Genomic DNA, 16,393 nt, shown 5'->3' with positions numbered 1-16,393 from the left:
AATAAATCTTATTTTTCTCGGACGAATTAGGATTTGTTCGGACAAATTAGCTATTTGTTCGGAAGAATTAGAACTTGTTCGGAATAATAAGTTATTTGTTCGGACGAATAAGTTATATTTGTATATAAAAACAGCATTTTTGATGAGTAATCTATAAGGGCAATGATGTAGATGATGAAAGTGGAGAGGTTCTGTGATCGAGCCATCCCTTTCCTGGAATGTTGTTTTTCCTTCAAATGATAACACCTACATGTTATACATGTACATGTACTATTCACTGATATTTTAAGGGTGTTGGAACAGGGATGGCAGAGGCGGTTGCCGCCCCAATAATTTTGCCATAAAATGAATTTAAAAGAAATTAAGAATTGAAATTTAAGGATTTTTAACTTTATTGTTTACACAGTCAAACGTGGGGTGTATATGTACATGTTTCTGGCGTGTTTTGACAATGAACAGTGACATTAATTAGATAGGTTACTAAATACTAAAATTTATCAAATTCAAGAATAATTTGACACACTGTAGAATAACAATCCCCCCAACTTATCGATCAAATTGGCCGTCCCAATATGAAATTTTTCGACGGCCCTGTATTTAAACAATATCTGACATATTTTGCTGCCAGAATATAAACTCAAGTCTCAAAACTCAAAATCTGTCACAATTTTGCGTGTCAGTATTATTTGTAATGGCATAGCGCGAGTTTATTTTAAGCTACTTAAAAAAAATATGCGTTGTTTAGAATGGCCATTACCATGGACATCTAAACAGGGGTCGGGGAGGGGGGTAGTGTGGCAATCAATATTATCTTTCACCCTCCCCCAACGGGAAGATGCGCATGATCTTGTAAATTGATTTAGACTTTTTACATTTGCGTATCCATGATTATGAGGCTCTCTCTCTCTCTCTCTCTTTCTCTCTCTCTCTCTGTCTCTCTCTCTCTCTCTCTCTCTCTTCTCTCTCTCTCTCTCTCTCTCTCTCTCTCTCTCTCTCTCTCTCTTTCTCTCTCTCTCTCTCTCTCTCTCTCTCTTTCTCTCTCTCTCTCTCTCTCTCTCTCACGCCGCCGTATGAACAATCATATAAATAATTATTTTATACATAAAATGTCAATAACTATCAACACATTGAGAATCAAGTTGTCCTTAAAATAACATATGTATGATACTTTTTTCACAAGTATGACGATCGTTGCCCAGGTCAAATCCAAAAAAACAGAGGCAATTGTAACTGCCATGTGTGTTTAAGCATGCTTGGGAACATGTATGAGTACCAAGCTTGCATTCGTCTATATCTGAAATAGATTGAAATGAAAATGACTCTGCTTGGCAAAAGTCGCTCGCATAAATCTCATATGAAATTCGCATGAATTTCATGCAAATTCTTCGCAAGAGAATCACAATTTTCATAAATAGGTAGGCATTGTATACATTCTTTAAGCTTGTTTTTGTACATTTATTTTGTAGGTTAAAACACGGAGTTTAATTTATTACCATTACAGTCCGACCCCTGTCCTTGGAATCCTGGTCTGCACCCACAACTGTAATTACCGAACGAATTCACGCAATGTGTGGTTTCAGGGGAACAGTAATTCAGGGATTCATCTGCGCACTCATCGATGTCTTTACATATCAAATGGAGAAATCTTATTACACGTAGTAACATTCCCCCCTCCAAGGTTTAATTCGTTATTGCAGTATATAATTAGCTGTGACATAATCGATATAGGTTTGCTGATGTAATCAGTAAGCAATGTTACTTTTGTAATATTTTTATGCACCAAGTCCTATATCAGAAAAAAAACAAATACGATAATAAGTTACCTTCACAGCTATTCTCCACTCGTTGCAATCCCTTCCCACAATCACATTGATAGGAGCCCTCCTTGTTTACACAAACCATTTTTGTACCACATATGTTTGGATTTTCCTGACATTCGTCAATATCTGCGTCACAGCTCTTCCCAGTCCACCCTGACAGACAAACACACCCACTGACGGAATCACACCTGTCTACACCTGGGCCACATTCACACACCTGGCTACAGTTTACTCCGTAATTCGGCAATTCACATCCTGTAACGGCAAAAAGCATGGGAGTTGGTACTTCTATTTTTCTGAATGATGATCAAACTCAAAAAATCATGACCATAGCCTGATTTTTAATATTTGACATATTGAGCCTGGCTTCGCTGAAAAAATAGTATTGGCAGTAGGCGGACCTATCGCCAATGTTACCATAAATATCACATTTTCAAAGGTAAACAAAAAAGAACCCTACAGCGACTACTACACCATATAGTTAAAAAGAGAGTCATGTTTTCTCATTTGTATAAAAAAAAATTGTATGAATAAATTTAGAGAGGTGTTCTTTTTGTTGTGTTTTCTTATTAATATCGTGTTTTAAAAACAAGACTTCACATTTTGAACATGCACTCAATACGCATGGGTTTCTATGTACTACTTTACAGAGAGAGAGAGATAGAGGGGGGGGGTTGGCAGTCTTTAGTTTACAATATACATAAAGACACACCAAAAGAGCCACCTTTTTGGTAATTTATTACTTTTATAAATAAATAGTTCTTGACAGCAAATGAACTAAATAAATACTGTTACACCTTCCAAAATAGATGATAATGTTGTTAATAATTAAGTGTGTCCTCACTTATATAATCCTCAAAATCGAACGTTATTTATAAATCTTATAAAGGTATTTATCATTTATTTTTTTTGTTAATCAATTAATTATTTTCTTGATCTTTAATCATACATGTATCTTGAGCACAACTTTACAAATAGCAGAAATATAAACATACTCGAGCACGTTGTTTTGTCCTCCTCAAGAGAGTATCCAGGACGACAAGTACATTGGAATGATCCGTTAAGGTTGATACATTCCTGGTCACATGGAGTCGTAGCCAGACTGCATTCATCAATATCTGTAAATCCATATGAACCAAATCGGTATTATGAATAAACGTAACAATTTATTATTCAATTTTTTTTTCTCAAATTACAAATTACATTTCACTGACGGACTTACACGTTTAGCAGCTTTGTGAGCATTTTTTTTAAAACAAATACTACATTGAATGTTCTAAACGTGGAAAACAATTATTACTAACAATTATACAAGGAAGAACTATGAGTGAAGTTTTAACTCAATAATTTTGTATTCAGTGAACTGCAGTGGTTCCTTAGAGGAAGAAAAATGACAATGCATATCCTTTCGCAATTTTATTAATTGCATAGCTTGTTAAAAGTCATGGTTCTATATTTAAGTAATTTAGACTTCCTAATACCTAACGATGATTTTGCCATTCTGTTAAAATTTGTACAGTTTTTAAGGAACATTAGATGTAGAAAATTTTATAGACAGACTGCATGACAAAATGACAAAGTCAAACAGAATTTAATCAGAAAATCTTGAAATCAAATACATGTAGTAACTAAATGTATCACCTTGTATTATAAGGTATAATTTTTGCTCTCTATATATCTTTTAAAATTCAAAATCTTGTCTGTATAGTTTGTCATCAAATAAAAAATCAAATAAAGTGAACCAATTTTATTTACCTGCGCAGTTTATTCCATTGTTGGTTAATGTATAACCAGTTGGACAAATACACTGTGCATTTCCCTCTATTTTACTGCATGCGTATTGGCATTGTTTATTTAAGTGTTTACAGATATTATTATCTGAAAAAATTAGTAATATATAATTATGTGATTTGAAGAAGGTGGTTCTTAAAACAATAAAATTATGAAATAGTTAAAATTCGAGCAGGTTATATGTACATGTAGATTGAATATTTTGTCACGATAACCTACAATTACCCTTTTGGCTGCAAGTGGTATTATCATTATTTAAACCAAATCCAGGAAAGCAAGAACATGAGAAAGATCCGGGGGTGTTTTGACAGAGTTGTTCACAGCCAGACCGTTTCTCAAGGCATTCATCTATATCTGAAGATAAACCATACAGCTTAAAGCTATTAAAAACTTCAGGAATAGTCATTACCTAAAGTAAATAATCTGATTGTTTTCTCCTCGACCGCTGTTTGGTTGATTTTTTTGATAAAACAAGGCATACCCACCACTGCATTGTTCTTTCAGTTTCCTATACCCGCTTAAACAGTTGCAAATATAGCCACCATTACTGTTTTCACACTTTGATGTATCCTTGTCACAAGTATTGGCATCTGATGTACACTCGTTAATATCTTAAATAAAAAAATTTATATATGTAAGTTTTCATCGAAATATCAAGAATATATAAATTTTAAAATTTTGCTTTAATATTATGCATTGAAAAACATCAATCCGATTTCAAAATATTTTTAACATAGGTAAGGTTGAAAAGTTCAAAAATCGAACTAGCATTGCACTTATGTTACTACCTATACATTTATTTCCGACTTCGTTGAACCCAGGGGGACAACTCGAGCAGTTATATCCTCGACCAAACTTGACCTCTTCCTCGGGTGAGAGGTCCGTACAGTTTCTATTAAGTGGACAAGGGTTTTGTGAGCAGCCATCTGTGTTAATATCACACCTTTCCCCTATTTTAAAATCAATAAACCAAGAAAATAGTTATTTAAACCGTTATGTTGGTTTCTTCAAATATATCCTTGCTTTTTCTACCCATCTACTCTGCTCTGTTGTGATTTTCCAAACAAAATAACAAAATACTCTAAAAGCAGTATGTGACATTTAAATATGTAAATTGTCTATAAATATAGACCAAAAAAAAATGCTAAAAATAAAATGTTCCCAGTTGCTGCATTTAACGTTAAGCATTATTGTTGGTCTATCCTTTCTAAGAGACGTATAGGAAAACATTAAACATAGATAGAAAGACAGATAGACTGATACGTAATGGTTCAATATTCCCTAAATTGGGCCTCAAAGAAACTTTGATCCATTCATATTCAACAGTGCCGTACCAAAATAGCCTAATCAAGCACCCCTTTTATTCATGGACCAGTGAACATTGGAAACAGGTGTTCATGTCATTTTTTACTTTTCAGTTGTACTGAGCAGACTTGGATATTTATGGAAAAGGCTTCATAGGCATTGCCTGCTGCCTAATCCATTTATGTAAATATATATTTGCATAGTAAAATATGTTCAAATCTAATCAGACTTGCATATAGATGAAAATCGAGAGAGTACCAACTTAGAAAAAGACACAGATGTTTAAGCGATGTATCAAATGGTAATTTGTAAAAAAAAAAAAAAAAAAATCTCATAGGATTCTTATGGAGTTCAAGAAGGAGAACATTCCCGATATTGTTAAAACAGACGAAAAAGGTTATGAATGATGTGTGCGACCTTTTTTAGATTTTGAACGTTAAGACACATTCAAATCAAGCCTTGTGCGACAAACGCAATTAAAATCTTGATGGGTTGTTATTTTATTCAACTAGTGGTTAAGAAATAGAAAATCTAATTTGTGCCTGCGATTTCAAATCTATCAATATTTAAAAAAGAGACCGTTATGTTGAACTTCTCTTCTAGTGGATATGTGTAGAGAATACAATATTATAGTTGTATTTTGATTCTATTTGGTGTTAAAAAACATGTTTCCATATTTTCTTGTGTTTTTTTTTAGTTTTGTTTTTTGCTTTGTTTTATGCACTGGTGGACATTTGAATGTCCAACTGATGGGCAGATAGATATTAAATATCAAACTGTAAGATAATTCGATATCTATATATCCAAAACCTACAACAAAATATACATTGACTAATCAAAATGGGTGCCATCATTGAAGTTTTTAAAAATTAAGACTGATAGATAGCAAGATAGATAGATAGATAGATAGATAGATAGATAGATAGATAGATAGATAGATATCTCTACTAGCGTACCTGTGTATCCTGTTTGACATTTACACACAACCCTTTTAGCATGGTTACTTATTTCCAACGTGTTTTCATAGTCGCACTCTCCATTGTGACCACATCCACTGCACATTAATATGTTATACTCTAAAGCGGCAGACTGTGCTCCTTGACTGTCGGTGGCCACGATGCTAAATAGACAACACATACGGTATATAAAGCATCGAGTTTGTTCAATTCCACCCTGTAAAATCCACTTTTGTTATTTACTTTAGTTCTTAAATGTCATTTTCAATTTAAGTAATTTACTAACTTTTATAAGCTTTGTTTTATTGCAAATATGAGAACACTTCAAGCTACGGTGACTTTCTTTCTTATATGAATATGATTTTTATTTTATCATGTATTCATTGATCGTTTGGGTTGTTATACCTTATGTCAGGATTACTGAAATTCTTTGGGGTCCAAACGACGGTGTTTGTTTCATTGTCAAGTTCAAAATTGTCTGGTCTCTTTAAAAACTTTATTGTTGGATTTTTCTCGCCATCATCTGATACATTAAATTTAAATTCCACTTTTTTGTTCAGTTCAACATATAGTGTTGTGTTTCCCGATATAATCTGTGGTATTTCATTTTCTGTAACAGAAGTTTCTTTAAAAACATGCACGACCTTTCAAATTTGCAATTATATAATGTTCTAAAATAAAATTATTATTATTATTATTATCATTATCATTATTATTATAAATACATTTATTGCAGTTATCAATTCATTGGACCGATTTATTAACAAAAACGAAATACCTATTGTTGCAATATCAGACTTAGAATCATGTTCCTTATTCCCTGAAACTTTTGCCAACGCAATGTCTCCAGTGGCGAGGTAGTCAGCTATGCAGGCCTTCGAAGCGTTCGATCCGCATTTCATTTTAGCCTCTTCCAATCGTCCTGTATCCACTTCATCCGTAAACATTGGAACAAACTCGGGGTGTGAGTAGTTTAAGTAGGATAATTCGTCACCATATTGAAATAAAGATTCTTTGCCAACAGACCCTATTAAAATATATTTGTATAAGTTAAATATGTCGTTTCGTTTATAAACATTTGCATTCAAAATCTATATTAAAATGGAGTTACAAAGCTTACAAAGTCTTCCAAAGTTGTAAAATATTTTCCTTTCGCTGTTCGTTGCATTTTGTGGTAGCATGGTCCCATTCGGTAATATAAAGTCATTAGTTTTGTTGCCATCAAAGTTCCCCATCAAACCTGTTGTCATTCCTTTGTATTTCACGTTGATCAGAGTTTCACAGATCAAAAAGCGTTTTCCAAGGCTAATTTTAATGGTGTTTGCTAAATGACAAATGTTTGTTAGAAACTAAACATTAGTAACTTGATTATTGATTTTTAATAGGTAGAATATGTGCAAGTTCAGTAATAGTTTGATGACGTGGCAGACTTATTTTTTTTGTTTAAAGAATACATAAAAGCTCCTAATTCAATAAAATCTGAAAACAATATGTAGAGTATATTGAAAAATACTTACATGATTTTAGAAATGTTGCTACAATTGTGCGATTTTGGGAGGATATTGTTAGGTTTCTTTCCAGGAATTTGTAACTAGCGTTTTTTAACCTATTTGTAATGTCGATTCCATTGCCAATGATCACCATTCCTAATGCCAAAAATATATTAGATTTTATAAAAGGTGTGGTCAGGTTTTTTGCAACAACGAAAAGGTTAAAAAATGATACCTTTTTTGTCACGTGACATTTCAATTTGTACTGTTGATCCTGTTTGGTCTTTTGCTGCAAACGCACTGAAAATGGTTGCATTTATAGTTGTTCCGTTTTCTGTTGTCGCCAACTCCGTTCTTGCTTGTAAGATAAATGATGCAGTGCGTGTGTTTATCTTAATCATAGTATATTCTCCATATCCATTAAAGGTGTAGTCCAAACCGTCAAATGTCGTTATATGGGGATCTCCGAAATTAATCGCTGTAAACGGAATAAGTAAAACAATAGAAGTATGAGATGTATATTATTTCCTTTATGTTTTGTTAAATAACGTAAATTATTTAATGTTTAGTACGGCAAAGGTTTGTCCAATACTCTTTAGTTCATCGGTTTTACAGAATTTTAGATAGATTGAGAAATTACCTGGTTTGAAAGGTGACCAAATATAGCAATTAGGAATTGGACGAACGTCATAATACCAATCACAATGTCCCGAACTGCAGCAAACGTCCTTCGGTTTTTTATCATGGTTGTTGTAGTGATATCTTTGAAAAAATGGATTATACTGCAAAACTGTTCCTGCAAAAGGCGCCGAAACCCGCAGAGGTCCCAGATGCTGAACGTCAGCATACATGTCATAACAGCACTCCTGTTGAAAAATGACTACGTAGTCAATTCCTCAGATATATTAACATTCTAAAAGAATCAAATGCAACACTTTTTGAAATTTAGTGTATACATACGACATTGTTGCCCTCAGTTAAAGAAGCATAACAGGCTAGGCGATTGGTTTCGTCAAATCTGTTGAGGGCGTAACGTGGATCAAATCTGAGAAGACGTGAATCACAAGGACACTCGATTTCAACAAGAACGTGGGACAAAGTTTGGTCGGTCTTATTTTTCTTGTTTGATAAATGCCACGCTAAACAATCGTGTTCCTCTCTTCTTGCATTTCTTCCTGTTGTCATTTTGTAAATCCAGAAACCACGTTCTCCTAAAACACAAAGAACGATACATCGTTTCATAAAATGTCAAATAAAGATGACCATGATAAAATCGCCTTCAGTTTAAAAATATATTTTTTTTTATTTAATTCATTGAAAAGGGGCGAGGAAAACAATTTATCAGGTATAATTCGTGTTAACCCTAATTAAATAAAGTTCCAAACATCGCCCATTCTTTTATTGATTAACATTGATGTAAATATATTACCCCCATTTCCAGGAATGAAACTCATTTTAAACGCTCCTTTTTGGTTGGTGAATGAGTTTTTCACAAAGGCATCCTTATATCTATATCCTATTGAGATTGGAAGATTTCTAATCGGTTTTAGATTAATATCAATGTAGTTTATAACAGCGAATGTGTTCCCGCCATCTGTGATCAGGAAACACTGGAACGTAGTTTTCTGCATCATAAAAATCAAAATGAATATGGCTGAAGGTCAAGAGTAGCCAAAACGAGGTATACAGTGTGTCTTTACATAAAGTGTCAATAGTTTAAGGTTTGATTATTCCAATGAACACAAAAACTATACCTGGTCATCTTGTCCAAAAAGTGTCATATTTTCCCATGTGACTTTCACAAGCCAGGTAGCTTTAAAATCTTGCAAATCTTTGAAATGTTTCCTTACTATGTCATCGGCCATATCCATAAAATTTGAATCTACGTTCGTTCCTTTCTTCCCTCTTGACAAACAAAGCACAAAATTTTAATATTTACATTCACAATGCAAAATCTACATATTAAGGAAGGAGTCTTCTCGTTATCAAACATACTTTTTATAATAAGAAATTCATGAAATTTTTACACAGTCAAACGGATCTTATTACCAAATGATTCTATCAGATTGATAAAATTTGACCTTTTTGTTTTCGCATAAAGGTCAGGTCAAGGTCACTACATTTTTCCTCAGCGTAAAGGATGATAAAAATAAGTGTAGCTCTTTGAAGTTCTGTAGACATTTGTTTAAGATTTGAAGATTCTGTTCTTCAATGAAATGATAGAATATCAGAATGTCTATCAGCTTATACTACTGAATTGGAATAAATATTTATACTAAAATTGATATTGCTTAGCCCGCATTTCCTCTAATTTTCTTAAATTTTGATGAAATTTTGATCATTTTTTTATGCATCCAATAATAAAATATTTCTGATTTTTATGTATAATGAAGACTTTATATAAAGATATAAATTGTCAGAAAAGCTAATATATTGACCATTTAATAAGAGAGAAAAACTGATTTTAGTGATTTTTTCACAAAAATCAATGTATAGAATGGGCGCTTTAAAAAGCTAATAAAAATGTAATTTGATAAGCAAATCATATTTTAAAAACATATTTTGAAATCCAAGTATCATATCATTAGTTCACATTAGTAAAAAAAATCCAACATTAATGTTATTGTTTTTAAAATGCTAAAACAGACTCAATAATATGCAGCAATTCTGAATTGCGAAACATGTGATATTTTCCTACGCCAATATTACGCCAAAAATATAGTCCTTGTTAGATTCTAAACATTTATTACTTTTTCTATGCCAAGTTTTGTGATAATAAAAAAAGAAAGAATAATATACTGTTTTAATTTCTTTTCAGCTTGATTAATGAATAATTCATCAAATTTACGTTTGACAAGTCGAAAACCAGAAAAGACTCTTTCCTTAACTAATACACATGTTTCTATAAAAGATTAAGGTGTAGAAATACGACAACTTTCAAACGCTTTTACCGGTTGTATGTTTTGTAGTAAACTTTTCCCTCATTATTCTTTGATTGTAAATCGGTCCAAAATGGACAGAGAATCTGTCTTTGTTTGACATCTTTAGAGTCCATGGCAAATATGGACTCACTGTTAAACGTTTCGCCTAGTCCAATTATACCATTAGTTCCAATCTATGAAATTTAAATATACATATACTGGACGATCAAAATGATTGCTTTTACATGTACTAATTTATAAATAGATTTTTCTTTCTCAACTCAAACAACAACAAAAAATAAAAACTAAAACATAACCTTTTAAAGGCAACTTTTTCACAGTAATTGTTCTCGCATTATCACCGGTGTGAGATCAGTTTGTCCGGTAAGAGACAGCAGTGATTTTTCTGTCTTAGACTGTGTATTACTACGCCGTTTTAAAACGTAAACAAACGTTGTCTGCTGTAGGGAAATGCAAAATGGTGCATTGGGATTATCCATTAAGTAATTGTGTTGCTTAATTAATTACAATTTATCATATTTTTAATTAAAAAACTGTCGTATGCTCTCATTTTGACTTGCACTATTTGAAGCACGCGGAGGGATAAACCAAAAGTAATCTTTTGAACATCAGAACAGAAAGTTGCCAAACATCATTTTTTTAAGGTAATATAATGCGAGAAAAATAATCATGTATTATATATACTCGTGTGGGATAGTGAAATTCCACCTCGGGGCCAAGATTCACGGTCTAGGACTCGGCAAAGCCTCGTCCTAGACCATGAATCGTGTCCCCTCGGTGGAATTTCACTATCCCACACTCGTAATAATGAATGATTCTGTTAGTCTCACTTACAAACAACTGGTAAATGAAGGATAAATTCGCATTAATTTCAGTTGTGTATCGTGAAATCGTTACGAAAAACGTAAACTTTTGGATTAACTATTTTTAAAATTATCTGTCACTAAATAACACATACTAATGTCTTGCTGTGCTAGTTGAATGTACAAATGATAGTATTCATTCTTTGCTTATTCTTAAACACGTTTATGCCAGACTTGTTTCAAGACTATGTTTGGAACCTTACATAGGAAAGCTTTAGTGAGGCCAACTGCTGATTATACGCAATTTTGATCTAAGCAAAACGAAACTTACAACCACAAAGTTGAATCCCGCATCTGGTTCACTTCCTACATAGACTCTGGTGGGGGATGTAAGGGGAGGGGTTGTAACATAATCGCCAGTTAGAACGTAGTCACCATCCCCATACGACATGAACGCCTTCCCGGTATTTTTTGCTTCAATGGCAAACGAGACCAACACATTTTTATTACAATATCTTCGTGTTTACTAAAAAAATCATTGTTATTCTTGTAGATCAAGACTTTAAAAAACATTCCAACATTACGTACAATCAACAGTCATTATCCAGTAAGAAGCTGGTGCGCTTTCTCTTTTCCCGTAAGTCTGATAATTTGTAGTAAATCCGTAGCTGATCGCCGTTATTGTGACGTTGTACAAAGTGCCAGGGAGCAGAAGTTTGTTCCAGTCTATATGTGGTTTACTGTCAAGTGTTTCTTGCTCATTGTCGTCAATTTTAACTCTGTATCGGTTGACAAAACCGTCAGTTTTCTCCCATTCGAGGTGAAGTCCATCAGCAGAAAAAATACTTATATTATTTAATATTGCTCCTGGTTTACGTGGTTCTGAAATTTAATAAAGAGGATATTTGTCCTCAATGTTACCTCAAAACAATAATGCAGTCCAGATTATGCATTTGAACAATATCATTGCTAGCCCTCTCGAGCGCAAGCAACGATGTTAGTTCACATTCATGTAATACGCATGCTCGACTTCACGTTTGGGTAATCGGGAAAAACATCTGTATAATTATGATACTTTCGTCGTTTTATCATGAAAAAATATTATGGTCCGATTTCTGAATTTTCTAAGAAAAACTTATGTCATATAAGGCCAAGATACAAGGCAGTGCCACACTGATATAATTCTTTAAAGCTGACAGGAATTCATTAAGGCATTTGGTCGCCATATTAGATTTGATCCCTCAACTGCCATTTGATACATAAACTAGTAAAACTACATGTAGTAAAATGTTTGTAAAAACGAATAAAGGAAATCAAAATCAATAAACATAAAAAAGGATTTATTCTTTGAAAGAATTTCCAAGGTTTCCGTATTTACTTCGCATGCACACCGAACACATGTGTCCTTCAAACAAAGTGCATAACGTCTGCATCTTTTTGAAGACCCCGGCGGTATTATATCCAACATAGAAGATGAATAACAATAAATCAAAAAAGTAACAACGTAACATCGTTTGCTTTAGCTTCTTCTAAAACACTCAGTTTCTAACATCCATGCAGACATAGCACGATCTGCTACATTGTGTGGTTTGCGCATGTGCTATGCTATAATAGACAAAAGAAAACGTTCTATAATTATTGTTCATTTTTAAATATGTGTGCCTGAATTTTAGTCTGTTTTCTTTCGCCGTTTACTAGATATTTCTTAACAGTGCAGTGGGTGACATATTATATTATACTCTGTCCTGAATTTTTGCTTCCACCACTTTTTGCTTGATATTTCAATAACAGTAAATACCTTTGTGCTCAAACTACGTTCATCCACTAATATGAAAAATGTCCAGATTATATGTTTTGAAACGCCCCCTCTACCGCTTCAGGTTTCAATACACATCCAAAAATTGAAAGTCTACGGAGATTTTGCATTGCATCAGCCATTATTAAGCCCGGGTGATAATGTTAAAAAATTGCGCGATATATTCCGAGTGTATTCCTAATGGAGAAAAGATGTAAATATTTCCCATTATAAATCTCCGTAAGAAAATTGTTTTCGTTCCTGTGAAATTTTATGAGTGAAAAGGGATAATTGTTCAATGAAGATAATTTGGATATATTCCCTATCATCGATTTCAATTGTACTTCTTTCACAGGTATGTGTATTTTTATTAAAAATCATCAAAAATTGATGGAAGCAATAACTTGGGACAGACTATAAATCTTTAGTACAGGTAAATGATAAATTTCCTCTGTGCGGTGAAGCATGAATAGTGCTCTCGGCCTTATATAGGGAGAATATAGCGATGGGCGTAACAATATAAATCGACAACTAATATGGCGGTAGTCGGAGATAAAAGGGAAATAATTCGTATTTATGAATTCACGTCAGCTTTATTTTTTTCATTTTAAATTACCTTTATGAATGGAAAACCCAATTGTTTCAAATAAAGAAATGACCTGCAAGCGGGAAAATTTTATGTCGAAAAAAAAATCATTGATTAAATAAGTTTGATTATATCATACGGAAAAATCCGGGCAAACCAAAAAAAAAAGACATTCGCGCGGGAAATTTTGGCAAATATAACAAATAGAAAATAACACAGAGTGCTAAATCAAAGTACGAAATTAAGATGTTGACCAAGAATTCATAATGCAAAAAGTATCACGTGGATAATTCCTATCCAGAATCATAATATACAAGTCATTCCATTAGAAATAGTTTTTAAAAAAAAACAGCGTAAAAAAGGATTGCACAAAAAATTACATTATAGATACATAGAAAGAAGATAAGTAGATTAGTCGTGTAAAATGATGCCTGTAGGGGCGAAAAAGACATTGTAAAATTAAAGTATCAACAAATCTTAAACTTTTTATAAAATCATTCAAAACATTGTAAATCCACTATAACATGTTGATTTAAACTGATGAATGCGTATCAGATTAAAACCTCCAAATAGTGCCATTATTTTTTTCTTTTATGTTCCATATTTTTGACATAGTCCAAATAAGGTCTAATGGAAAATATCCCAAATCAACAAAATGGTGGAGCGATGACCCATATACATTAAAAATATCAGTTTTTATCTCAACAATTGATAATTTTAGAAAAATAAGTCCATAAACTCGTGGCCAAAGTCGCACATAGCATTTAAGCAAAGCACCCTCTTGTGACTGAAATGGCTCAGTGGTTAAAGCGATAGACCTGGGTAACCTTAAGCTTATAGATCTACGCTTTTTAGCTTGTGGGTTCGATGCCACCAAAACATAAGGCAATAATTTTTCTTATCGTTCGTTTAAATATTAAAAATGTATAAAGTTAAAAAAATTATGCTTTTAATAACTTCCATTATACAATGATCAAATATGTTAACTGGACAAAATTAAATTTAAAATCGTTTTTAACGACTCAACCAAATGGGCAATCATGCTATCTTTCCCGCCCCATGCATCTTCTTTTGAGATATTTAAAAAAAGCATTTGGTAAGATTACTTGTCCCTTTAAAATCCTTTATTATTACAATTACAGATTATCTATAAAAAGAGTTCCTTTTTACAATCTTTTTGGTTTACCTGTTGAATATTAATATTAAACGTATATTTCTCCCTAAAAGTTGCTACAGTAATGCAATTTTAATTGACTTTTCTTTAATTTAGTAAAAATTTAAGGTTTGAATAATAATTAGTCTAACTTTAAACACTAGACTTCTTACGGCAAACAAACTCACAACATATACAAAGCAACAGTTCATGTAAATCTGTAACACTCTGCTGAATTGAATATTTTCTGACAACAAACTATACATCTATTTATTCTTTGATTTTTAAAAGATATTATTAGATGATTAATTACCAAAACTTATTCGAAAATATATAAAAAAAACTATGGTTTCATTTGCAATACTGGTATATATAGAATAAAGTTCAAGTACCTAGTATAGTTTCCTCGTATGTTCCGGGATATTGGTATTGGTAAGAGTCTACAGATATGTTTTTTGATGGGTTTCTTAATGCAATTTGAGATCGGATGTAGGTTCGGTATAACCGTCCAGATTGTAGAGTGCACGGAGATGTAAATTTCGTGTTGTTTCCAACATCAATTCTGTCAAACTTCTTCCAGCTGTACCCGGTTTTTTCTTCTATGAAAACTTCGTATCCGGTTATTAGATCTGCGTCCTGAGGATGTTTCCAAGTCATTGAAATATTACAAAAAGAGCTTCTGATGTTGATGCTCTGTGCCCGTAAATAGTATCCTGTAAACAAATATACATTTAGCGCTTCATTAGCATTATAAAAATTGAATGTTCTAAACACACATCAGTATTTTAGCTCTGATGTAACAACTGTTTGCTGGATTGAAAAACATACTGATATGAGCAAATGATTTGACATGTTAATCGTTTAGCTCGGAAAGAGATTTATCATTCCGATGGACGTAGCCTTTAAAATGAATTGTATTTTTGTAGGATGTCAAAATTATAAACCAAAACTGATTATAAAAAAAACAAATTTTACGTGTACAGTGTACCAAGTGGTTCAGTTGCGTTTTTGATAACGTTAGTTTACTTACTGTACTTGCAAATCTTATCTTTGTGGTAATAACTGGCTGTGCATAAGCATTCATTGTTGATGCATATTACACTTGAATAATGCAGACATTCCTTACTGTTATTACACGGTTGTTGAAATTTAATACCTGAAAAGAAAACTCAATACTTAAATAGAAGAGTGGCAGTTTATAGACAGATATATAATACCATCGAGATTATTTTTACTTTATAGTACATCATTGGAGAGCTTTTAAATTTTTTCCCAAACTCATAACCTTACAGTGTGCGTAAATGGTTCACATTCACTAACATGAGGTATTTTGAAAGAAGGGGGGGGGGGGGCAGCCTCATCTCTCATCCAGGAAATCTTGACAAGCCAAAAAATACAATAATAGAAAAACGGCAAAATCATGAAACTCTCAATCTATTAAGGGACAGGAGAAAAGAAATAAACATATACCTATAACTTTACTTACTTCACTTCCACTGTGTTAATTTTCTTTTTTCACTTCATTTATTTATTTCATATGCTACGTTCACAGAGGTAAGACTCTACGGTGAAACATGGCCGATACCATGCATCAAGCCCTCATAAACCAAATTAAAAAAGACCCATTTTGATTTTTATTTTTTTTTTGGGGGGGGGGGATGCGTAAGAACTACGATAGCAAAACTCTTTAAGGATGACGTTTACTCAGAAGGAAAAAAACATTCCACTGATGATAATGAAAAACCAACTATT

At 32.8% G+C, this 16,393-nt stretch overlaps 1 protein-coding gene across 2 annotated transcripts in view; it reads right to left on the bottom strand.

The window, feature by feature from the left end:
- The window catches only part of LOC128174520 (uncharacterized), a 56,676-nt gene that overhangs the window by 24,581 nt on the left and 15,702 nt on the right, over positions 1-16,393 (bottom strand). For both annotated transcript variants that reach the window (XM_052840059.1, XM_052840065.1), the window contains exons 8-30: positions 15,672-15,797; positions 15,034-15,354; positions 11,696-11,989; positions 11,439-11,581; positions 10,314-10,477; positions 9,117-9,267; positions 8,792-8,987; positions 8,323-8,573; positions 8,003-8,228; positions 7,598-7,840; positions 7,390-7,518; positions 6,993-7,196; positions 6,651-6,899; positions 6,278-6,482; positions 5,873-6,036; positions 4,400-4,561; positions 4,097-4,222; positions 3,837-3,965; positions 3,576-3,698; positions 2,816-2,938; positions 1,824-2,075; positions 1,494-1,622; positions 1,169-1,294 (exon numbers count right to left, since the gene is read on the bottom strand). In XM_052840059.1, coding sequence (XP_052696019.1) covers positions 1,169-1,294; positions 1,494-1,622; positions 1,824-2,075; positions 2,816-2,938; positions 3,576-3,698; positions 3,837-3,965; positions 4,097-4,222; positions 4,400-4,561; positions 5,873-6,036; positions 6,278-6,482; positions 6,651-6,899; positions 6,993-7,196; positions 7,390-7,518; positions 7,598-7,840; positions 8,003-8,228; positions 8,323-8,573; positions 8,792-8,987; positions 9,117-9,267; positions 10,314-10,477; positions 11,439-11,581; positions 11,696-11,989; positions 15,034-15,354; positions 15,672-15,797 — 4,236 coding nt within the window. The remainder of the gene's footprint in view (positions 1-1,168; positions 1,295-1,493; positions 1,623-1,823; positions 2,076-2,815; positions 2,939-3,575; positions 3,699-3,836; positions 3,966-4,096; positions 4,223-4,399; positions 4,562-5,872; positions 6,037-6,277; positions 6,483-6,650; positions 6,900-6,992; positions 7,197-7,389; positions 7,519-7,597; positions 7,841-8,002; positions 8,229-8,322; positions 8,574-8,791; positions 8,988-9,116; positions 9,268-10,313; positions 10,478-11,438; positions 11,582-11,695; positions 11,990-15,033; positions 15,355-15,671; positions 15,798-16,393) is intronic.

The sequence above is a fragment of the Crassostrea angulata genome, chromosome 1, assembly GCF_025612915.1.
Source record: "Crassostrea angulata isolate pt1a10 chromosome 1, ASM2561291v2, whole genome shotgun sequence".
NCBI classification, from domain to species: Eukaryota; Metazoa; Mollusca; class Bivalvia; order Ostreida; family Ostreidae; genus Magallana; species Magallana angulata.
The sequence above is the reverse complement of the archived record's forward strand: the minus strand, read 5'-3'. Positions and strand labels throughout refer to the sequence as shown.